The 22,692-nt window shown below is 37.3% G+C and overlaps 6 protein-coding genes, 1 long non-coding RNA gene, 1 other non-coding gene and 1 pseudogene across 13 annotated transcripts; 5 read left to right on the top strand and 4 right to left on the bottom strand.

The window, feature by feature from the left end:
- The first annotated feature begins 1,391 nt into the window (after positions 1-1,391).
- On the top strand, positions 1,392-3,986 carry LOC106440894 (heterogeneous nuclear ribonucleoprotein 1). 4 transcript variants are annotated; one of them, XM_022716939.2, is made up of 5 exons: positions 1,394-1,628; positions 1,977-2,213; positions 2,346-3,477; positions 3,562-3,607; positions 3,686-3,986. In XM_022716939.2, the coding sequence occupies exons 1-4, from the start codon at positions 1,626-1,628 to the stop codon at positions 3,573-3,575; spliced, it is 1,386 nt and encodes a 461-aa protein (XP_022572660.2). In that variant the 5' UTR covers positions 1,394-1,625; the 3' UTR covers positions 3,576-3,607; positions 3,686-3,986. The 4 variants fall into 4 exon arrangements, with proteins under 4 accessions (XP_013738116.2, XP_022572660.2, XP_048619813.1 ...); XM_048763856.1 differs by having other exon boundaries at positions 3,691-3,986; XM_013882662.3 differs by having other exon boundaries at positions 1,392-1,628; positions 3,562-3,986.
- A 502-nt stretch (positions 3,987-4,488) lies between these two features.
- TRNAA-AGC lies at positions 4,489-4,561 on the top strand. The gene has a single exon. It is a non-coding gene; the product is annotated as a tRNA-Ala (tRNA).
- A 265-nt stretch (positions 4,562-4,826) lies between these two features.
- On the bottom strand, positions 4,827-8,375 carry LOC106440895 (glycerophosphodiester phosphodiesterase GDPDL3). Its single transcript, XM_013882666.3, has 8 exons — positions 8,116-8,375; positions 7,736-8,029; positions 6,783-7,400; positions 6,650-6,688; positions 6,288-6,572; positions 5,993-6,135; positions 5,438-5,921; positions 4,827-5,366 (listed from the first exon to the last, which is right to left on the bottom strand). Exons 1-8 carry the CDS (start codon positions 8,213-8,215, stop codon positions 5,062-5,064), a joined length of 2,268 nt encoding a protein of 755 aa, XP_013738120.2. The 5' UTR covers positions 8,216-8,375; the 3' UTR covers positions 4,827-5,061.
- A 2,703-nt stretch (positions 8,376-11,078) lies between these two features.
- Positions 11,079-11,948, top strand: LOC106442759 (annotated as a pseudogene).
- A 104-nt stretch (positions 11,949-12,052) lies between these two features.
- Positions 12,053-13,057, bottom strand: LOC106444651. The gene has a single exon (XM_013886102.3). It carries the CDS (start codon positions 12,853-12,855, stop codon positions 12,160-12,162), a length of 696 nt encoding a protein of 231 aa, XP_013741556.2. The 5' UTR covers positions 12,856-13,057; the 3' UTR covers positions 12,053-12,159.
- LOC106440896 (serine/threonine-protein phosphatase PP-X isozyme 1) lies at positions 13,057-15,233 on the top strand. Of its 2 annotated transcripts, XM_013882667.3 has the most exons (8): positions 13,061-13,356; positions 13,667-13,819; positions 13,907-13,969; positions 14,051-14,136; positions 14,231-14,306; positions 14,397-14,665; positions 14,759-14,837; positions 14,912-15,233. In XM_013882667.3, the coding sequence occupies exons 1-8, from the start codon at positions 13,216-13,218 to the stop codon at positions 14,960-14,962; spliced, it is 918 nt and encodes a 305-aa protein (XP_013738121.2). In that variant the 5' UTR covers positions 13,061-13,215; the 3' UTR covers positions 14,963-15,233. The 2 variants fall into 2 exon arrangements, with proteins under 2 accessions (XP_048619855.1, XP_013738121.2); XM_048763898.1 differs by having other exon boundaries at positions 13,057-13,356; positions 13,667-13,969.
- A 139-nt stretch (positions 15,234-15,372) lies between these two features.
- On the bottom strand, positions 15,373-16,651 carry LOC106440897 (V-type proton ATPase subunit e2). 2 transcript variants are annotated; one of them, XM_013882668.3, is made up of 4 exons: positions 16,518-16,651; positions 16,311-16,416; positions 15,998-16,045; positions 15,373-15,684 (listed from the first exon to the last, which is right to left on the bottom strand). In XM_013882668.3, the coding sequence occupies exons 2-4, from the start codon at positions 16,406-16,408 to the stop codon at positions 15,618-15,620; spliced, it is 213 nt and encodes a 70-aa protein (XP_013738122.1). In that variant the 5' UTR covers positions 16,409-16,416; positions 16,518-16,651; the 3' UTR covers positions 15,373-15,617. The 2 variants fall into 2 exon arrangements, with proteins under 2 accessions (XP_013738122.1, XP_013738123.1); XM_013882669.3 differs by having other exon boundaries at positions 16,311-16,571.
- Positions 16,652-19,819: 3,168 nt separating this feature from the next.
- On the top strand, positions 19,820-20,737 carry LOC125607212 (putative ethylene-responsive transcription factor ERF121). Its single transcript, XM_048777074.1, has 2 exons — positions 19,820-20,102; positions 20,544-20,737. Exons 1-2 carry the CDS (start codon positions 19,820-19,822, stop codon positions 20,735-20,737), a joined length of 477 nt encoding a protein of 158 aa, XP_048633031.1.
- An 880-nt stretch (positions 20,738-21,617) lies between these two features.
- LOC125590381 lies at positions 21,618-22,408 on the bottom strand. Its single transcript, XR_007326692.1, has 2 exons — positions 22,377-22,408; positions 21,618-22,286 (listed from the first exon to the last, which is right to left on the bottom strand). It is a non-coding gene; the product is annotated as an uncharacterized LOC125590381 (long non-coding RNA).
- Between the last annotated feature and the right edge of the window lie 284 nt (positions 22,409-22,692).

Raw genomic sequence — 22,692 nt, forward strand, 5'->3', positions numbered from 1 at the left:
AAAACAAATGTATTACTTTATGGTTCACTGGCCGTCTACATATAATGAATTACTAGATATAAATATTATAATGCAATCTTTGAGTACTCGTAAGAACATTTAGACTTTTGCCTCCACACACGACAGACAAAGCTGTATACAGTCTATATATCATATCTTCTCTGCCTTGTTGATTTGTTATTTAGTTTAGGCATCATATATAATATACCCACATAAGTGAACAAGAAAAACCCACATAACAGAATATCTTTCCCTTATTGGAAAAGATCAAATGTCAAAATGATAGAATATTAAATAAGTAAAATTGATGCAAAAATAGTATTTTAATTTCTTTTAGTTGTAGGGCATATGATTCTTCTCTGCAATATATTAAAAGATATCGATCAAGTACCTAATATATATGTATATATATTCACGAGTCTTGTATAATCAAAAATTGCTTACATGTCAATGTAACATATCAAAAGGGTTTCACTAGATAAGTATATAATCTAAAAATCACATCATTTTGTTGTTGTTAAAACGTTTTTTATGTTGTATTTCTCTGAACATTGATTCAGTTCTAAAGTAACTTGCATCAAAGTATATATGCATAATAAAGTGTAACCTTAGTTTGTTTATAAAGCAAGGAATAATATGTAGATGTTTTGGTAAACATACTGATTTTTTGTTAACATTGTATTTACTAATTATGTTCATTAAGAAGATTTTTGACATCATTTTATTTATTTTAAAATATTATTTTCTAGATTTGCTAACACACTACTGTTGATTTTTTCTAAGCGACTCTATAACTAAATTTAATCCCAATTAATATTGGAAAATTATTAGTTTGATTGCTTCTCATAAATAAATTATTAGCTGTCAAATAAATTATAGAGGATCAATATATTTACGGGAAAATATAGAAATATAAAACTAAGGGAGCTATATCGGGGATGATTGGTAAGTACTGTAGCTTTATATTTTTTGCTGTAGAATTTAATCTGTAGATTTATTTGCTGTAGCTTTCTTTGCTGTAGATTTCTAAAGCACTAATTTTTTGCTCTGGAAATAAAGCTCTCTACAACCATATTTTGATTTTTCAGAGATTTTTTTGCTGTGAGTTTTTTAAGGAAAGCAAAGCTCGATTGGTTGACATATATAGCTGTAGACTAAATTTTGGCTGTCTAGAGCATCTATAGCCCCAACCAATCATCCCCATCATCTTCCATCAGCTGCCGCTCTTTAACAACCCAAAAATAAGATTCTTACAGAGATGCAAATCTCAAATCTTCCCACCCTATTATTATATGTGACTGTTGTTTTACCATCTCTGGCCTGAGGAAAAAAGGAATCCTTCTTAATGAATTTCAAGTAATCGAAATTAATAACTTAAAAATCAAGAAAGCATTACAGAAAGAAAAAAATAATAAAAGGAAAAGTTTTAAATAAGTTTGAGAGAGAGAGAGAGAGAGGGAGGCCATCTTGATAAGAGAAGAACCCTATAGAGAGAGAGAGAAACAGAAAGAGTGGATGTCTTATAGAATGAACAAAACATCCTCTGTTTCTCTTGTCCTTGTCCCTTTCTCCAGATCTTAAAAGGTTCTCTCCACATTTTCCATCATCTGGGTCCTCTCTCCAAGATGGTGAATTTCCTTCTCCACAAGTTCAAATCTAACGTTTTTTTTTTTTATCATCTTCTTCTTCTGTCTTTGTCTGTTTGCTGTTGCTCATCTCATTGATCCTCTGTTTTCTTCATTCCTCTGTTTTGATTGGTTGATCCATTGTCAGATTTGAAAAGATACTCAATTCCGATTTGATCGGGATTGAGATTTGGATTCTGTTTTTTTTCAGACAAAAGTAGATTTCCATGTTTCTCTGTCCGTAAATCTTGATCTCTTTAAGACACGATCCAAGATTTGTTCTGTTGTTAGATGAAATGAGAAACTGATCTGTGTGTTCTAAGATCGGATTCATTGATTTGTTATTCGCAGGAGCAAAAGATGGAATCTGTATCGGATCTGGGGAAGCTCTTCATTGGCGGGATCTCATGGGACACGGATGAAGAACGGCTTCGAGAGTATTTTAGCAAGTACGGTGATTTGGTCGAGTCCGTGATCATGCGTGACCGTACCACGGGACGTGCACGTGGCTTTGGCTTCATCGTCTTTGCAGATCCTTCTGTTGCGGAGAGAGTCATCTTGGAGAAACACATCATCGATGGCCGCACGGTTAGTAAAGTTTCACATCTTTCATGTGATCATTGTTGTTGTCTCATAGATCTGTCTTTGTGTGTCCTAAGTTGATGAGTCTTAGTGTTTAGATCAAATGATAAAAGGATTGAAGAGTCCTTTTGTTTTCAGGTGGAGGCGAAGAAAGCTGTGCCACGTGACGACCAGCAAGTGCTGAAACGCCACGCGAGTCCAATGCACCTTATCTCCTCATCACCTAGCCAACACGGTGGTGGCAGCAATCGAACCAAGAAGATCTTCGTTGGAGGTTTACCGTCTAGCATCACCGAAGCCGAGTTCAAGAACTACTTTGATCAGTTCGGTACGATCGCAGACGTTGTGGTGATGTATGATCACAACACGCAGAGGCCACGTGGCTTTGGATTCATCACTTTTGATTCAGAGGAGTCTGTTGACATGGTTCTTCACAAGACGTTCCACGAGCTAAACGGCAAAATGGTCGAGGTTAAAAGAGCAGTGCCTAAGGAGCCTTCTTCCTCCTCGGCTCTTCCTCTTGCTGCTAACCGAAGCCCTCTTCTCGGTGGGTATGGTGGTAACAACTATGGAGTAGTAGTACCTAATAGGCCATCTGGTAATAATAGCTACTTCAATAGCTTTGCTCCTGGTTATAATAGTAACAACATAGGTCGGTTTAGTCCTATTGGTAGCGGGAGAAACGCTTTCTCTAGCAACTTTGGTCTTGGTTTGAATCAAGAACTGAGTTTGAACTCTAGCTTTGATGGAAACACCACTCTTGGGTATAATAACCGTATCCCTGGGAGCCAATACTTCAATAACGCTTCACCAAACCGTTACAACAACTCTCCAATAGGATTCAACAGAGGCGACTCTGCTTACAACCCGAGCAATAGAGACTTGTTGTGGGGAAACAGAACTGACTCTTCTGGTCCGGGTTGGAACTTGGGTGTCTCTGTTGGTAACAATAGAGGAAACTGGGGGCTTTCTGATGCTAATGGCTATGGGAGAAGCTTTGGGACAAGTTCTGGACTTTCTGCGTTACCATTCTCTGGTAGTAACAACAACAACAATACAAACGGTTTTGATGGGTCTATAGGGGAAATGTACAGAGGGAACTCGGTTTATAGCGACTCAACGTGGCAGCAGACGATGCCTCATCAGTCTGCTAATGAGTTAGACGGCTTGTCTCGCTCTTATGGGTTTGGTTTTGACAATGTAGCATCAGACCCATCTGGTAATGCCTCTGAAGGTTACCCAAGAAGCTACAGTGTCGGAGGAAATAGAGGTTGGTACACACACTCATCAGCATCTTTAAGGCTTTAAGCTTTGTTGATCTCATCTGATACATTTTGATTTTAACATTTTTCAGGTATTGAAGCATAGAAAAAGCAAATATCTTCAAAACTTTCATCACAGTGAGTTTCTGTTTTTTTTTTCTTAGCATCACAAAAAGAGTTTTATTTCTGTTTTTAAAATTCTTACATAAAGAGAAGATCAGATTTGGGTAGCTGCAAAGATACAAAAGATGTGGATGATAAAAGAGAGATTTGAGGTGTAATAACTAGAGAGATCGTTGATTCTCGATCACACTATTCTTTAGATTTCTCCAAAAGATTCTTCCATGTTGTGTGCTCTTGTTTGTAACTCTAATTGTTAATGTTTCTTTTTTTTTTCTTACAGAATTTTTTTTTTATCTTTGTTTTAAACTTTTGTTTCGAATTGTTCACGAGAAAGTTGTGATTTTTCTATTAAAACATTGTGCAAAAGGGCTCCAAAGTGATTACTTTTCATGTATTGATTCATCTTTTGCTTTGATTTTGAGGATTCAAATACGGATTAACGAACTCAATTTGGACCAAATATGAACAGAATAAAAATACGAAGAGAAAGAAGAAGAATAACGTATCCAAACAGAGTTTGTACTTTTCTTGTTTGAGCTGTTTTTGTCTGGAGAACACAGTTTGGTTGTTTGCTTCCTCAAACAATTACGAGAAAAAGATGATAGTGAGACTCTTTCTCCTTTTACATCAACTTGTAATGTCTCTCTTACTAGTATATTTCATCTTGTAGATTACAAGACACAAGGCCAGAGTATAAGAATGGATATTACATGTTTTGGATGTTTTTGTTTATGCCTGAGGCGTTGTTTGATAAATTCATTACGGGCTTGCTTTAGTACGAGCTTTCTGAAGAGCAATACGACAGATGGATTCCCATGGCTAAAATAAAAAGAGTTGCCCATCAGGCAAAAATAGATGTATAGACCTATTGTTCTATCACTCGCTAATATATCAATGGGGATGTAGCTCAGATGGTAGAGCGCTCGCTTAGCATGCGAGAGGTACGGGGATCGATACCCCGCATCTCCATTTCTATATTTTATTTTTTCTCTCGCTCATGGGATTATAGAGAATTGTCTGCTTTAAAAAATTCAATACATAAGCATGTTTTGATTAGGAGCGGTTGCCATGATAACTACCTTAATGATGACTCTGATGGAGTAGCTCAAGTGTAAGGGAAATGGTCAAACGATTAGCTCATCAAAGGAAAGACCAACTTGTGAAACAGTTGTTCCAGGAGATGGAAGCAAAAAGGATTTTAACCCAAAAAACAATTTCTTTTTGTTCAGTGCAATAATAAATTGATATTACAATATTATAGATATTACAAGACACAAGGCAATAGTAGTAAGAGTTTATGTTACAACAACAAATGAATCCGAGGGAAAGTTACACTCCAAGAATTTCCTGCTCTTTTAAGACAGAACTAGAATATAAACATGAGAAAACAGTATGGTTCCGGTTGTTAAGATCTGACATTGTCACACACAGGAAAATCTTACAAAGATGTGTGATCAAGGGTGGTTTGATCACAGAAGTAGAAGAGAGGCAATAGCCATTGGAAAAACAGAAAGGAGAAGAGATAGAGTGAGGCGGGTTTGTCCACTAGGTGCTGGTGCATTGGTTGATGGTTCTGATGGTGTTCCAGGGGTTGAGGTTGGAGCTTTTGCTGTAACCGGAGGTAGTGGCGGCTCAGTGACATCAGCATCTGTGAAAACCGGGTTTGGAGCTTCGGCTGGAGGTAAAGACGCAGCATTCATAACTTGCAAGAGTCCACCGGGTTGGACAGGAGCCATGTAAGGTGGAGTTTCTTTGCTTCCCAAACATCTATTCTCTGCACAATAGAGGAACAAAGTTAGGCAATATTGCTGTTATGTTGTGAGACCAAATATTAGGCACACTTACTTCTGTATCTTGCAGCTGTGAAAGGGAACTCAGTGACGGTTCCATTAACACCAGCTCCAGTAACATAAGAGTTTATCTCAACATTTGCGTCAGAGAAGAAGTCATAAGGTTGAGACACAAACTCATTCTGAAACAGCTCAACATATACTGGGAGCTGAGACTTCTGAAGCCTCTCCACAACATTGGTTTGCTCCGTGACGAACCCCTCGGAGTCTGGAAAGACCGATGATTTTACGATGACTACAGCACTAGCGAATCTCTTTATGTCTTCTATAGCAGAGTCTAGAATGTCACGGATGGTTTCTTCAACTTTGTACACAGTCTCGTACCGGCTCTGCTTCTTGAAGTCGAGTAGAACCGAGCTGTTTGTTGACTGAATCATAACCTTTTTGGTTGTGATGTTGGTGTAGCCGGTTTCAGTGAGTGTGTCAAGAACCGCTTTTACCACGTCTAGTCCTTGGTTCTCTCTCAGGTATGCTGCATTCTGAGGGACACAAGAAGATGTCATGATCCCAGAACCTTTTAAGACTAAAGGAGGTTACAAGAGAGACTTACCTCTACACTGATCAAAACACCGGAAAGAGAGGTGGAGTTCTTTGCCAAGTTTAGGAAGTCAGTAAGTGAAACAAGCTTCCCAGCGTTTCTCTCGTTTGGGTTCCTAAACATATTGTATGTTCTGTATGGGTTTGATATAGCAGCTGCACAAACACAATTGGAGAATAGTTACTTGAGTGGCAAGTTATCTAGCTTCAAAGTAGTCTATATCTATATGTAACCTCTTTTAGGTCAAGTAGGAGTATAGATAGAAAGCTCTCAAACTAGTTACTATTAATAGTAGGAAAAAACTTACGAGTCAAGGTCTGGATCTCAGGCCAGGTGAGGCTAAAGGTGTATATACCACCAAGTGAGCTAATCTCAGGAACATTTGTTGAACGGTTTCTCAAAGGAGTTTGGGCGACCATTGTGGTGTTCCCAAGATCGATGGAACTTGAACAAAAGGGTGTACCGTCGCTGGACATTTGGACCGAGCAGTCGATAACATCAGTACCATCTTTGATTGCCTTGGCATATGCCAAGTCTGTACATCCTGGGTAGTCTCCACTTGCACCATTTTTGGATATAACAAGAAAATCCACTGAAAAAAAACATGAAACCATTTAGTTACATGATAAGTCATAGCAAGAATCATAGTAAACTTATAACTCATCATACCTTTTTTTGTAGCGTTTCTGCCCATGTGGGAGAAGCATTCTGATAAAAACATGAAAAATAATGTTTTGATTTTGAGTCTTTTATATTAAGGACAAAGAGCTTTGTCTGTATAAGAGAGTTTTGCTTTGCTTACCGACGGATGCAGATGCACTTATGGGAAAGTCAGAGAGCACACCATCGACAGAGAAGTTGCCATTATCCACAAAAGATAGATACTCAGAGACAGGATCATAACTATAGTCATGTGCAATATCAACATCATTAGCAAAACCTGACACAAACACTTCAAGTCCTGCTTTGTGAGCATCTTGAACTAAAGATGTAGACGGAAGCAAGTACTGCTTGTCATCTAGTGGCAACACGTAAGACTTCGGAACAAGAATCCCAGAAGCAAACGTTTTGACGAAAGTCAAGTTACTCAAGATAGAACCGTATGTTCTGTTTGTCGTCGGCTCGAATGTTTCTTTCTCGAGAAAACGGAACACGAAGATTGGTCCTTCACGCCCGAAACGTCCAGCGATTTTCTTGAAGAAGTTGACTTCAGGGGCAGAGATGAAGTCGATGATAACAGTTTTCGAAGCTGTGGTTAGAAAGGTGGTCATGCTTAGATTGTGCTGCGCGTAGAAGGCCTCGTGCTGAACGTTTAACCAAAGGCCTTGTGGTTTCAGCTCTGTGTTTACATCTTGAACCGTCAAGATCGAGTAGCCGTTTCCATCGAATCTCTCTGACCGAGATAATATACCTCTAATTACTACAAAAGGTGAGACAAACCGTCACACATATGTTTTTTGGACAAAACACTTTCTAAGTTTACCACAAAATAGCATCCAATGATAAAAGTTCCCAAAATAACACATACTTATCCAAAAAAATAATATAAATTATTCAAACTCATAATCTCATCTTCACCCTCAAAATACTAACTCTTAAACCCAAACATGAATTATACATTTGTTTTTTATTTTTAATAAATATTATTTTGAACATTTTTCGTGTTAATTTATCATAAAACATGATTTAATGCTAGTTAAGAGTATTTTTCTTTTTCTACAAAAGCACTCACTAATGGAAGTTAAGAAGACTTACAGTTAACTTTGTTGAGATCTTTCAAGGAGAAATCGATGGTGAACCAGCCCTGTGTAGAGACTCCATTAACAAGGTAAGTGTTTGTACGATTTGGGTAAGCAGCTTCAATATTAGAAGCATTGCTCATTGTTAAACCAGGGAAGCAGATCCCAGCTCCGTCTTTGGTTAGCTGAAGATCACACCACAGAACAACGTCTTCTACACTAGTCAGCATTGCGAAGTTGTAAGCATCGATGCTAGAATCTGGGAATAATCCAGAGAACCCTCCACGAGCAATCACACGAGGAGAGAAACCTGGTAAGCACGCAAAGCAAAATAAATTAAAAAGATAATCAAGAAGTGATGTTTAATACAAGATGAGAGAAAGTGAGAGTACTCACCGGTGAGCGTCTGCCATTTACTTTTAGATCCTTGAGCATCGGTTTGAGCAGCAAGAAGCTGAATCAGAACAACACCACAGAGTAGAAGTAACCCTCGCATTGTCGGATTACCTCGCCGGAATTTGGTAATAACCTGTCGTTCTTCCTCCCGCCGTTGACTTTGGCTTCTTCTTCTTCTTTTTTTTTCTCGGAGACCGAAGGAAATTTGTTAGAGAGAGAGAGAGGGTCTTCTTAGTTCTAGTTGTTTCGTTTGTTGTATTGTCATTTATATGATCGTTAATTTAAATTAAAATAATTATAAATATCAAAAAGGTCTGACTATTAATTTTGTTCTTACAAGTTACAAAAGTGTTATCCATCATCGAAAAGATTTTTTTACAATTAATAATTGGAGTCTACCACAATTACGCGTAATCACGTAGTTTTATTTGGACGGTTCAGGAGCCGAGAGTTTAGTTGATCGGCTTCAGCTAAATACTGTCTACCGCTTTGTTGATTTGTTCCAGGATTCAACACTCTTTTCTAATAATTAAGAGGTTCTGGTTTCGTAAGTTTATACATTTCTTTTGAATTTGAACCTATAAAGCCTTTTAAGACATCTACTTATTAATCTAATTTTTTATCTACTAAACTATTTTTTTCGTTACATATTAAGCTAGATTTAAAAGATGATATTAACTTTGTTTACTTGAATTCATGTTTTGTTAAACTAGCTCCAATAAAATATCTTAAAATATCAAGTTATAAAGCAAACAAAGCTTTTATGTCACACTGTGATTATCTCTTAAATATGTCTTTTAATTTTACTAAATTTTAGACAAATAATGTTTATTGAGTATGCTATTAATAATGGCTTGCTTTATGCTTGAAACACACTAATGGTTTTGCTCTACAAATAATGTTAATAGAGTATAAAAAATGTTATTATTGAGTTTATAGATTAGAATGACTATCATCATTTAAATATATAACTCTCGAGTACTACTTGTAAAAGTCATTTATATGGCCACCACTTGGGCCCCTTCACTTCACTTAGGGGTTGGGAGTTGGGGTTCGGATCGGGAATTCGGATTTTCGGGTATTTCGGTATAGAGGTATAGAACCCGTTCGGATATTTCTGTACTTCGGGTCGGATTCGGATATTTTTAGTTTAGATTCGGTTATTTCGGATCGGGTTCGGATATTTAGATTTTAAAAGAAAATATTAAAATTTTCATTTCTCAAATTTCTTGTATTTAAATATATAACTTTCTTTTAACTAATTTTTTATTTTCAATAGATTGAATGGCTAATATATTGAATGGTTAATAAATTTGGACATAACATTTTTAAACTAAAAAGACATTGATTTGGTTATTATTTTTAAATTTTGGATGTAACTTTTTGTTAATTCTTGAAGTAAAAATTTAACATGCATTTTAAGTGAATAGCAAATCATTTTCTACGTAATTGTATGTATATCATATGAACTTAAAGTATGTGTAGTATCAATATAAATATTTTATATAAAATGAAAGATGTAAACTAGAAATATAAGGTTAATTATACATATGTTCGGTTATCTTCGGATATTCATTTGGGTTCGGATATTACCCGTTCGGGTTCGGATATTCAATCTCTCGGATATCGTTCGGATATTTTGCTACTTTGGTTCGGATTTCGGTTCAGGTTTTTCGGATCGAGTTCGGATGCGGCTTCGGATATCGGGTAAAGTGTCCCCCTAACTTCACTGATGAATTGTACCTCTGCATGCATTGGATTAGCATTCATTTTTTGCTCTGCACATACAAGTTGGCCATATATTAAACATTATAAACATCACTAAGACTGTTTCAAAAAAGAAAAACATCACTAAAACAAAGCAGAAGAAAGAGAAGAAGCTTCGGTCGGCGACAGCTCGGCGCGCGCCAAATTTAAAAAGTAGTTGAGGAATAATTAACCGCTAAGGGCGGGTCCCATAACGTGGCAGCATGAATTATCTGTAACAGATACGTGGCGAGTATCGATTTGTAGTCACGCATGACATAAGGAAAGACGCGCAAACCTGTCAAGGTTATATACGTGGGTCCGTTGTTTGCTGTAAGCACCCCAAAACAAACCACCACTTTATAAAATCTTTTTTAACAAATCATTATTTTATTTTGTCTTGTTGTCACGTAATAATATTCTGTTTCTATAAGTAAGATTTTCAATAATATGAAAGCTTATTAAGAATTTAATAAATATTTATAATTTAATTTATTTTTTTATTTTATTATATACTTTTCAATAACTATAATGTTTTCCGAAAAGTATAAAAAAATACTTTAGCAATAAAGAAAATATATTTTCGTGAAACAAAAAAAAATCTAAAAAATTTTATTTTCTGAGAATGTAGATAGTATAAAAATTCGAAGAAAAATAAAAAAGTGGGACTTTGATGTGATGCGGCGTATTCAATTGGAATAAATGTTTTTATAGGATTTAAATAAATTCTTAATGGTCAACTTCCAATACTTTAAGGAGGAGATGTTGACCTCAATCTTGTAATTATAACTTTCTGAGTAGGTGAAATAATTAATGTTATTAATTTATCTAATGGCCTTGGACGGTTTAGTCCACGACCAACATACCTGGCTGCTTTCAGGATTATGAAAACTAATTAATTTGTTTCCCCAACCCCAATCTTACTAATAACTACATGATCAGTTCAAACAAGTATTCAACTTAAATTGAACGATTCTTTCTAAAAACAGAAACAGTAAATCTGTAAATAATAACCCGATTAAGTACACACAATAAATTACTAGAGAGCTGTTAAGCGTTTACATCTTCTTTCCTCGACATGTTTTAGCATGTAGCTTCATATTCCAATCACCATTCGTCAATTAACTCAAACTGTTATTGTTAAAATCATGAAATTGAAAGAAAAAAAAACTTGATGTTGTTTGGATGGCTGAAACACACAGGTTGGGACTGTGAGTATGGAATGGTTGGCTGGAGAGAAGACTAAAGTGGTGGGAACGTTTCCACCTCGGAAGCGCGGTTGGACTGGCTATGTTGAGAAGGATACTGCTGGTCAGACCAATGTTTACTCTAATATCCACTCATGTGATAGGCGTTATAATATAGTTGAATCATGATAGGTTTTGCCTAGGCCCTAGGGAACGGACGAACGGTTGTTATGTTTTGTGATAAGCATTATAATCTAGTTTACAAGCATGATAACAAGTATAAATAGTCTTTGAGTAAGAAGAGATTAAAGGTCTTTGATCAGTTTCTTATCTGGTAGTCCTTTGTTTGAGGGGTTTAAGTGATCTCTTCTTCAACAAATCTCCAAGATGATGAAGAGTCTTACGCTTCTTGATCTTATCAGTCTGGTGCTATATTTGGTCTCATCCAAATTCTATTGGCTTCTTCTTACTCTTTATTCACTCAATTCTATTGCTAATCTTTCGCTGAATAATATAGTTTTTATTGTTACTTTTTGCAGCCTGCAGTATATATTGCCATAAGCTCAGGTACTGCAGGGTCTTCTTCTGATGGAGCTGAGAACACAGCAGCAATCGTCTTAGGAGGCATTGCCCTTATCGCAATCGCCGCAGCTTCCTCAATACTCCTCCAAGTCGGTAAAGATGCTCCAGCTAAACCAAAAGCAGTGGACTACAGAGGACCGTCTCTTAGCTACTACATCAACAAGTTCAAGCCTTCAGAAGTTGTTCAGGCTTCTACCCCCTATCCTCACTGAAGCTCCACCGGTGGCTCGGCAAGAAACTTCACTGCCGGAAACTACAGCCAGTGAGGCTCAGCCGGAGGAGACCTCTTCTGTTCCGGCAACAAGTAGCACCTCTTAAGAGGTTATTAGCCTAGTTATTCAATATATGCTGTGTAAAGATGAAATGAGGCTTATAAGCGCTTGAGATCTTTCGAACGGGCGTGCACAGAATCTTAATCAATCTTTAGAATCAAACTCAGTAGAAGTCAGCAATATAAGATAAACACAGTCATTTACAAAAGGATAGATTTAATGCACAATCTCACATTGATAAGACAAAACAGAGTCAGTCATGTCTTAAAGTCTTGAACTTTGAATAGTATACTAGTCTTTTTAGATCCTTCTAAGGTTACATTAGCAACATCAACGAGCTTAGACTTCAAGAAAAGTCTAGCAATCTCCCTAACATCACCTCCACCGCATTCATCAACCGCCACCACGCAAAACCCGCCTCGCCGCACCGTCCTCTCCATCTCCTCCACGACTCTCCACGGAAACAGAGCATCATCAAGATGCGCAGTAAACGCGAAATCAAACGCACCGTCGAAAAAAGGAAGGTTATGAGGATCAGCTCTTCTCACGAGAGGAAGCGAATCCACCAACTCCACGGCGGTAACGTCAGATAACCCGATCTGGGCCATCGCCATCGGAGCGTGGCCGGCGCCGGCGGAGAGGCAGAGAGCTTTGGTGTGGTTGCGAAGCAACCCGAGATCGCGGAGTCGGAGGAAGTAAGAGGAGAAGGAGGAGAGACGCGACGTCCAAGCCTTGGAGGACCAGAGGCGAGCGTTCTTCTTCGGTAAAGGGAGATGCTTTCGCGGCGAGGAGTCGCAGGTGGATCTCGGGAAATGCGTGTGGGGCTTCGAGGGAGCTTCTGGTGAGATACATGTCTTCGGAGTCTGGAGAATCATTATCACCATGAGCAACGTTCCGATGATTATAAACGCCATTGAAACTCTGTTAAGCATCTTCTCCACGTTTCTCTCCATCGTCGCCGATCAAACAGAGTCCGATCACTGATGTTGCGCGCGTGCGTATATCCAAAATGCGCGTGTAGTTCATTATACGCAGACTGGGCCTTATAAATGGCCCATTTCACATAATGGGCCCAGTATGTAATTGTTATATTTAAAACATTCAGGGCGAATGTACAATATATAAAAAGAAGTGGGGCGGTTTTGAATATAATAATAAAAGATTAAGGAAGGAGAGAGAAGACATTCACATACCCCTGCGGAGAGGAGAGAGAAGCTCTCCCGGGGAAGAAGAAGAAGACGAAGCTCGGAGAGTTGTTGATTTCGCCGGAATCATCAGATTAAGGATCGGTTCAGGAGGAATCGAAAGGGGAAATGTCAGACCTAGACCGGCAGATAGAGCAGCTGAAGCGCTGCGAGCCGTTGAGCGAATCGGAGGTGAAGTCTCTCTGCCTCAAAGCCATGGAGATCCTCGTTGAAGAGAGTAACGTTCAGAGAGTCGATGCTCCCGTCACTGTAAGTTCTTGATTTACCCCTATTCCTCGATCTAGGGATTCGATAATTAGAGTTATCTGTAAAGAGCTGGAAGTAGAATTAGGAGCTCATAAATCAAGAACTGTTCAAGAAACTGGGTGTGGTGGGAATCGTAGTGTTGATAGTTTTAGTAGATCTTTTGCTTTGATGTATTGGTTCGTTACTGTGTTATCAGATGGTGTTCATGTGTAGAATGCAGCGTGTTATGTGATAGTAGATGCGATTTGTGTTCTTATGGTTTTCAAGAATTGCTAATCATTGGAGATTTGTTTGTTGTTTTGAATGGGAATAGCTATGTGGTGATATCCATGGGCAGTTCTATGATATGATGGAGCTTTTCAAAGTTGGAGGTGATTGCCCTAAGACCAACTACTTGTTTCTTGGCGATTTTGTTGATCGTGGATACTACTCTGTTGAGACGTTTCTGCTTCTACTCGCTCTCAAGGTAAACACTCTTGACGTTGTTTTATACTTTGTACTAGGTCATGTTTCTTTGAATCACTTAAATGGGTTGCTTTTGATATCCTCTCAGGTTAGATATCCAGACCGTATAACTCTCATCAGAGGAAACCACGAAAGCAGGCAAATCACACAGGTGGGTGATTGCAGTCTCTCATTGACAATTTTGGTTCTTGTGTATATATTCAAGAGTATTTACACAGTTTGTTTTTAGTAGGTTTATGGATTTTATGATGAGTGTTTGCGTAAATACGGCTCTGTAAATGTCTGGAGATACTGCACTGACATTTTTGACTACATGAGGTACTTGCTCACCGCACCCATTCCACCTTTCTTTGTTTCAGTTTTTGGGTTCTCTGTCGCTAAAATGATGCGACTCTTTTTATTTGTACAAAAGTCTTTCAGCTGTTGTCGAGAACAAGATATTCTGTGTTCACGGCGGTCTCTCTCCAACTATTAATACTCTTGACCAGGTTGATTGAAAAATCTCTCTCTCTCTCTCTGTTGATATTGTCAGAAGTTTCAACTAAGAACGAGTTAACTGACGGGGACATTTATGGCAGATCAGGACAATTGACCGGAAGCAAGAAGTGCCACATGATGGTGCCATGTGTGACCTCCTATGGTCTGATCCTGAAGATATTGTCGAGGGATGGGGATTGAGTCCTCGTGGAGCTGGATTTCTTTTTGGCGGCAGTGTTGTCACGACTTTTAACCACACAAACAACATAGACTACATAGGACGAGCCCATCAACTAGTTATGGAGGGTTACAAATGGATGTTCGATAGCCAGATTGTGACAGTGTGGTCAGCCCCAAATTACTGTTATAGGTAAATAAGATACTCAGGACCGCCTGTTTCAGTCTATGTGTATCCTTTTAGTTTGATCTTTGGATTTAACTCCTATTTCATTGGATGCGTCAGATGCGGTAATATCGCTTCGATTCTAGAGCTGGACGAGAACCTAAACAAAGAGTTCCGTGTGTTCCAGGCAGCCCAGCAGGTAAGAACATTTTTGGTAATGTTTTCTACTTGTCATTCTTATACCCTATGATGACTAACACGCTCTAAATGCAGGATTCGAGAGGGCCTCCCGCCAAAAAACCTGCCCCTGACTACTTCCTATAATGTGACAACCCTACTCCCAGAGTAAAACCGAGGAAGAGAACCACAACTCGTTCATGAGTTGTTTTTATGTGAGGCATTGCAAAAGAAGTCTATACAATACAATTGTTTCAGGCGAGATCTACTTAGGCCATCGAACGGGGGTTGTTTGAAAAGAAGATATTATTGAAATATATTTCTCTTTGTAGTGGTTGTAGTTAAAAGAGTGTTCTTGTCATAATTCAAGCTTGTATTTCCTTTGAATATAAAGACCTCAAAACGATTTTGAAGCTCACAGTTACTTCAATAGAAACTACACAGGAACCGTTAGGGCAACTTGGCAGATCGAATGGTTGGTTGGCTCATGCTTGGGGTATTGCCATTTTGGTAGGAACTTGCCAAGAAGATGAAGAAAAGAATTGGCCGAGTTAGTATTCCTCCAAAGATTTTTATTTCATCAACAAATAATACATACTCTCTGGCATAGTCTTTTGAGTATGATGCAGACTGTCATATAAAATGAATGAGACAAGATTTAACAGTGAAGAGAGGCAAAGGTATTGTTCGTTCCACACCACGATAGGGATAACAAAAAAAATATGTTTGAAGAGGTATACACAGAAGAGCGAGCAGACAATCAAATCCGTGCATTGGGTTGCCTGGTTGGAGCAGATGGTTTCTACTCAACCTCGCTCAGGATAGGGACAATGAGAGGCTTCATCTGTGCAATGTATACAATTGCCCACCTGCCCAAAACAAAGAAACAAAAACAACGATTCAGTGATATAAGATTGGTCTAATGTTCATGCTGTGGAAGCTTGTCTGCATTGACTTCAGATAAGTTTCACAGAGACGTGAATCATCTCCTACTAAAAATTGTTGAGATATTACATTGTTCTATTCACAAGAAAACTGGAAGTAGCAAAGCCTAGAAGGATCTCTATCTCTATCTCTCATGAGCTAATGTTGATGGAGGTGAGGAAACAAAGGATGAACCATGGGGGCAAATTCAAAGTAAAAGAAAAAAAAAGAGTGCATGAGACATAATAAAAAACTTACATCATCCAACAGCAGACAGTGGCTGTAATGACCAAAGTAAAATGTAGCCTGTTCCACGAAACAAAGATGAAGACTTTGATAAATTTACTCCAACCAAGAATGGTTATAAAAAGAAAAAAAGTATGGAGAATCCAACAAAAGTCAATGATCGATTCTGAAGGCGCAAAGAGATAAATAAATGATTCGAACTGCTCAATCGATCCCGGAGAACCAAACTAAACGGCATTAACATTGACGTAGCAATACAATCAAACACATTACCGACGGCTAATGATAATTACTTATAAGATTGAGACGAAATCAAAAACATTACAGATTGGTGGAGGGGCCTTGGTTGAAGCAGATCCTTGTGAAAATCGAAGCAATGATTCCCACGACAGCGAATATTAAGGATGTCACAAGGAAAGCCATGTCTGATCCTGAATGATCCCAAAGCCCACGAGAATTACACGTTCCAGAATCAATGCGATAAGATTGAAGAAAAAAAAAGAAGAAGAAGAAGAAGAGAGAGAGATCTCACAGATCGGAATGAAGGTCCCGTGGACGATGATGATGGATTGGAGTGGAGGATCGTATTTCGTTTCGTGCCAGGCCAGGCCAGTGTGGATGATATGTATACGTGTCGGATCGGTGTGCAAGCAAGGCCCAGATTTCGTGAGGGATAAATTTGTCTTTTGCTAGCCTTAAATAATAATTCAATTCACTTTGGTCAACATTTGCGTGTGTGTGTTTTTATTTTTACCGACCAAAAGAGCTTTTAAAAAGTTATAGTCACAGTTTTACATTGGCATTCAAAACGTCATCTCAAGTTTGCTGTTTCTCTCTCTTTCACTGTCACGTGACTCACGTCTATGCTGTGAGGTAAGCTTCCAAATTAATAAAACAAAAATAAAAATAAAAATGTAAAGAGAAAATGTGAAATCTCCAATGACCACGCTCATTAAAATCTAGTGTGGGCCGGATTCAAATTCGGATTTTTTGGAGATTCATGCAACGTCTTGACCACTCGACCACAGACGCATGGTTATAAAAACAATAATTGGGTCCGACACTGACGAATATCCGACAGAATATGTGATCCCTTTTGTCCCAAACAAACATCTACTTTTCTGATTTGCTTCGATCCGGAAATCTGGATATCCCGAGTTTTTTAAAATATTCGTAGATTATTCGATTCGATCCGCTAATTATATTAAAAATAAAAAATAATATATAATATTAAATTGAATAAAAAACTTTTAAAAATATCAACTTAAAATTAAAATTAAATATCATACTAACACAGTAACATTTTAAACATAAATTATAAAGCAAATTTTAATATTAACAAACCTAATAAGAAAATTTACATGTTAACATTTGATTCAACATAAAAATAAATTTGATATGCAATAATCCAAACAAAAATTTGAAAAACAACTTAAAATAAAAACTAACCAAATTATATCATAAAATATGTATAGATATGATAGTTTATATATACAATTACATTACATATCTATAAATACATAAATCAGACTGGATATCTGGCTTTCTAAAAAATAATATTTGTGATTTGTTTCATTTTTTACGAATATCACATTTTGCTATTTGCTTTGATTCGAAACTTTACAGATATCTAAATTTTCGAATCGAATCGAAACGAATAACGAATCAGATCAAATTTAACGGATAATTTGCTCAATCCTAAATAATAGTTCGATGTTGTATGTTTTATTATGCTGGAGGAGCCCATAAGTTTATGTTATGACGTTTGTTCAACAAACCATATTTGTTTTGAATGCTAGAGCAACGCTGCCAATGGAAGCTACAATGACTTGTTTATAAATTCTAGTCCTCAACAAAAGCTTTCGAACATGCATCATGGTTATCTTGTATCCGGACAAGAACAAAGATACTTACGAAAATAGGTTGATTGGTTAAAATTTTTATTTCATTCAAAAAGAAAGTGCCAAGCAGAACATCAGGATTCAAGGGTCTTCCAAAAGATTAAGATTATGTTAACATATAGTACATCGTTACACTGTTATTTTTTTATATAAATCCAACTAAATAAAATCTTACAAGAAATTAGAAAAGATTTGAAGTAACTCCGCAGTCAACATGAGATGTGGCAATAATAACTAACTCTGTAAAATTTAAGACTGGTAATAACTGAAAGAAGCTGATACAAAGAGAAAACATACTTTTATTTCACATAGAAACTTCTCTATAGAGCTGCAACTTGATTAAACTTTACCTTACAAATTTGGACAATATAAACAAACTTACATCTCAGACCATCTCCAATGGTACTCTATAATTTTTTCTATAAAATATAGTAACTCTATTATAGAGTTGGATTTGCTCCATTGGTTCGCTCTATAATATAGTTACTCTATAATAGAGTGAAATATAGAGTATTCTTGTTTTTTCACTCTATATTTGGAGTAAAAAAATAAAATTACTCTATATTTCACTCTATTATAGAGTGAACCATTGGAGCAAATTTAACTATATAATAGAGTTACTCTATTTTAATGTAAATTATAGAGGAAAAAATAGAGTTCCTTTGGAGATGCTCTCATAATACCAAAATCCATACTTTAATCTACTATAGACAGAAGCTTTTCATTGACCGATTATCATCCTAGCTAATAAATCGGCTCGCTCATTTACTTAGCTCGAAGTATAACTCTAGTACGTAGTACATATGCCCTTTTGTTTTCATTGATACATGCATAGATCTTGCCGCAGTACTCGAACAAGCTGCACAAAATTGAAACCCTTCATCCCTCGCTAGTAAGAACAACAATCTCCACTCTATTTTAATACAAAGAAAACATATGTAGTAGAGCAGTCATTATATTTACAACCACATTAATACTTTTTTAGTTCACTATTTTCATTCAATAAGCTAAATAAACAGTTAAAACGGAGGGTTTGTGTCGCAATTATACTATCCAAAGATGTCGCGTTGTCCTTCTGTCTTTTCCTATAATTCTCCAAGACTCAATTTGTCTGGCAAGGTTTTCACATATTTGCTAAATATCAACTCAAGATTCACCAGCATAAACCTGCTAAACATAAGATGGTTCTAGACCACTGTCCATTGCATCGTGATTTATGGTCCATATTTTTACAATATACTGGTCACCCAACCTGCATCATATTTTTACACCAAACATCAAAAATATTTAATTCTGTCCTATTATTAATAATGCATAGGGACTGATGGTGTAATAGACTACGAAGAAAACAATGATCCTTGACCATTGAAAAGTTTGAATACAGTCAGTTCTGTAAATATGAGGAACACGCATTAAAGAAATTGTTTTGACATAATGGAAGTAGACCACTGATAGGTATGTTACAAACGAAATACAACTTTTTACACATCAAGGCAGTGTAGACCTAGAGAATTGAGAGGACGTTGTTAGAAAACAAAAAAATACAGTTGTGTAAGCGCTAGCAATACAATGGCAGGATGTGGTGTAAGAAATGTATTGGTTTACTCGGTACACTACAATAATGTTCTATAAAAGGCTGACCAGAAAAAAAAAGTCAAGACTCTAGTTAGTCATGAGTGGATCAAATAAATTTAGTAATCGCGTTTCTCCTAGAAATCGCGTTTACTGCAAAAAAATAAATATCTAAAAAATGATGTGTCACACAAGTTCGTGCATGTCCCGTGTTAATACATTGATAAGATTGGCATACGGGGCCACAAATATTCCACCTTCCTTGTACTATATAAAGAGGCCTATTCTTTGTTTTCAAACCTTAACACATTCGATCCTTTCTCCGTGAGCGATAAGTTATTTTCAGTTCGACTCCACGAACATGGATCATTCAGAAAATATTCCCTCTTGCGATCGTAAACCTCCTCGTTTGACAAGAGATCAAGAGCATGTGATCATGGTTTCTGCTCTACGACAAGTGATATCCAACGTCCGAGGTGACACTTCATCATCGAACTTGGTTGCATGCGAAGCTCTTCATCAATCTTTGGACGCTGGCCCTTGTCCTCTGTGCAGTATTACCGGTTGCTTAGGTTGCGCATTCCCACTGCATAAAGAGATAGAGAAGGAGAAGAAGCACAAAGGTGTGAGGCAAAAGCCATCAGGTAAATTATATATATATTCCAATAAGTAATATAACCGGTTTGAGTTTTTGTTGTTTTTTTTTTGGTAACTATGGGTGTCTGGGACAAGACTCAAATAATCCATAAAGGGTCGAAGCCGTGGAGTAACCCGTACCCTGATTTTTAAAGATGAGACGTAAGCAAAAAAAATATTTCGTCTAGCTAAACAAATGATAACTTGATTATTAGCAGGGTTCGGATTGAAAACCAACTATTTTACGCTTTACCCCAAATTATTCTCTTACCATCCTACCGTCCTTTGGTTGAGTTTTTGTATTTACCTAATAGCTTATGAAAATACATAAATTAGTTTTTGTATTTATTAATTAATTTATGTATTTTCATATAAGCCACTAAAATTATGTTCCAATTCGTTACTTTGAGTATGTTGTAGCAGTTCATGTACTTTTCATAAACCATCAGGTAAATGGTCTGCGGAGATATGGGATCCGAGTTTGCAAAGAAGGAGATGGCTTGGAACTTTTCCAACAGCTAAAATGGCAGCGGAGGCTTACAATAATGCGGCGGCTAAGCTTGTCAAAAGAAAGGCAGCAAGAAGTGGCACAATGAACGGAGATGAACCATCCATACACCGAAAAGACGACGGTGGAAAATGATTTAGAAAATGTTTGGTCGTGTTTCACTCGAACTAAACATGCAGTGGAATTATAATATACAAAATCTTCACAAATATCATCTATTCCATTGATCAGATTTTTTACATGTGTTAAATATTGTATGTGACTACCTTGTGATTGTGTTTTTAGTCTTAGCTTTATTATTAAATATGATTTGTCATATCGTTCGTCGTGTTTTTAAGTGTTGCATGAAATTAAATTCAATTGTATTGTTTAAAATCCTTATTTGTAATGAGATACAACAATTTGATATGACCTTTTTTTTTTGAACAACAGCTAATTATATTACAGCTAATTATATTAGATAAAGGGTTCAGTAGATAGGATGATCACATAACAGAGCATTCTTCGCCAACGAATCAACTCGAGAGTTACATAATCTCGGAACGTGCGAGAAATATATGAAAACAAAGGATGCAGCTAGAAACTTGATGTCCTTGAAAACTCCATATAGTTCCATAGGAAATGTGTTCGAGTTGATAGCTCTGATGAGCTCGAAAGAGTCGGAGTAGATCCAGACGTTTGGTGTAGAGAGGTGGGTCGCAGCTAGGAACAATTTGATATGACCAAGTTCAAAATGATGCACCAAACGACAGACAATAAAATATATCTTTTATCGTTGTGATTTTTTATGTATACATTCTACTGTTTGTGGCTATATGTATATAGTAATAGATCCCAATCAAAGCTATAAGTAAATAAGAGCACCATTAACCATGGTTCTTAAATCTTAGCCATGGGTTTTAGCAAAAGAATAATTGAAAAAATCAGTGGGTCTCACTCACCTTTTAAGAACTGTCTCTTCTTCCTTTTCTATAAGGACTGAATCTTGGATGATTATTGGACTGTTCATGGGTCCTACCGACACAAAGCGACCCGCGATTGATTCTTTTTTAATTATTATTTTTTTCAGACAAAAAAAATCAAAAACCTAGCTATGAAACCGTGCATGGGTTAAGACCATGTCCATCGGCGGTCCTTGCCGCAGGGTTCCCAAAAAAGAAAATAAATAAATAAATGAAAAATGAGGAAAAAGGACAGGACCGATACTTATTATGGGATTTTAAGAAATGGTAAGGAACCGTAGGTGGCAGTGTTTCATTGGATGTCGAGATTGTGTCTCTCTCCTTTGTTCCGCTGTGAAACTTTAGGAGCTCGAGCTCCGACTCCCCTTCTTCTTCGTATCAAGCTTCTCCATAGCCGCTACAGCACTTCGTCATCAATCTGAGCTTCTCCGGCGATAGCATCAAGCCCTCTGGTCGTAACTGTGTTCACCATTCCAAGCTGCCGCATCTCTCCGCGATTCCCCAATCTCGGTTCAGCTCTAAACCGTGACAAAGCTTTCTCCATGGCGTCAATCCTCCACTGTCGTCGGAATCAACGAGCTTCCGCCTCTTCAAGCCACCGTCCCCGTTACACTGCGACAGTAGCTCGCCTTCGTCGTCGAGTTCGAGCTTCGCCGTATCTTCTTCATCCTCGTCGCGAATCTCCTACCGCTCGAGAAAAAGTTAAGGACCCCTATGAGGTCCTACCATTGGACAAAGAAAAATTAATTTAGCTAAATAAAGGTCCTAGCCCTTACAAGCATTGTTTTTATTACTAATTAATTGTTAAGTACCCTTAAGGGCTCCTTACTGATGGACATGCTCTAATGATGCTTTAAGAACACAAGAATTAAGATGCTTTTTAATAGGTAGTTTTGACTACCTTTGTTTTTTGTCTTTTCATTGCTTAAACAGAAGAAAGTACAAGGAAACAAACTCTTGGGGATTCACCCACTAGCTAACAACAAAGGAAAATGAGAAAATTGAATATTGGTCCTCAAAATAAGGAAGTACAACATTCATTATTTCAGAGAATATAACTAACTCATGAATCATGATAACGAAAAAGACTAGGTAGAAGCCCTCTTGGTCCAGGTCTAATGGTTTGAC

The sequence above is a fragment of the Brassica napus genome, chromosome A3 (genome assembly GCF_020379485.1).
Source record: "Brassica napus cultivar Da-Ae chromosome A3, Da-Ae, whole genome shotgun sequence".
In the NCBI taxonomy this organism is placed as follows: domain Eukaryota; kingdom Viridiplantae; phylum Streptophyta; class Magnoliopsida; order Brassicales; family Brassicaceae; genus Brassica; species Brassica napus.

What these genes read in the sequence shown, in the direction of transcription:
- LOC106440894 (XM_013882662.3), top strand. An exon ending in ACATCATCGATGGCCGCACG is followed by an intron (nt 2,214 to 2,345) that starts GTTAGTAAAGTT and finishes TTTTGTTTTCAG; the next exon opens with GTGGAGGCGAAGAAAGCTGT.
- LOC106440895 (XM_013882666.3), bottom strand. Translation starts at nt 8,215, where the DNA reads ATGCGAGGGTTACTTCTACTCTGTGGTGTTGTTCTGATTCAGCTTCTT. An exon ending in CAGAAACGCTACAAAAAAAG is followed by an intron (nt 6,573 to 6,649) that starts GTATGATGAGTT and finishes GTTTTTTTTCAG; the next exon opens with TGGATTTTCTTGTTATATCC. An exon ending in GTGTTTTGATCAGTGTAGAG is followed by an intron (nt 5,922 to 5,992) that starts GTAAGTCTCTCT and finishes TGTGTCCCTCAG; the next exon opens with AATGCAGCATACCTGAGAGA.
- LOC106444651 (XM_013886102.3), bottom strand. Translation starts at nt 12,855, where the DNA reads ATGGAGAGAAACGTGGAGAAGATGCTTAACAGAGTTTCAATGGCGTTT.
- LOC106440897 (XM_013882668.3), bottom strand. Translation starts at nt 16,408, where the DNA reads ATGGCTTTCCTTGTGACATCCTTAATATTCGCTGTCGTGGGAATCATT. An exon ending in CAAGGCCCCTCCACCAATCT is followed by an intron (nt 16,046 to 16,310) that starts GTAATGTTTTTG and finishes TTCGTGGAACAG; the next exon opens with GCTACATTTTACTTTGGTCA. An exon ending in ACTGTCTGCTGTTGGATGAT is followed by an intron (nt 15,685 to 15,997) that starts GTAAGTTTTTTA and finishes TGTTTTGGGCAG; the next exon opens with GTGGGCAATTGTATACATTG.
- LOC125607212 (XM_048777074.1), top strand. Translation starts at nt 19,820, where the DNA reads ATGGATCATTCAGAAAATATTCCCTCTTGCGATCGTAAACCTCCTCGT. An exon ending in TGTGAGGCAAAAGCCATCAG is followed by an intron (nt 20,103 to 20,543) that starts GTAAATTATATA and finishes ATAAACCATCAG; the next exon opens with GTAAATGGTCTGCGGAGATA.
- LOC106440896 (XM_048763898.1), top strand. Translation starts at nt 13,216, where the DNA reads ATGTCAGACCTAGACCGGCAGATAGAGCAGCTGAAGCGCTGCGAGCCG. An exon ending in AAAGCAGGCAAATCACACAG is followed by an intron (nt 13,970 to 14,050) that starts GTGGGTGATTGC and finishes TGTTTTTAGTAG; the next exon opens with GTTTATGGATTTTATGATGA. An exon ending in CTATTAATACTCTTGACCAG is followed by an intron (nt 14,307 to 14,396) that starts GTTGATTGAAAA and finishes CATTTATGGCAG; the next exon opens with ATCAGGACAATTGACCGGAA.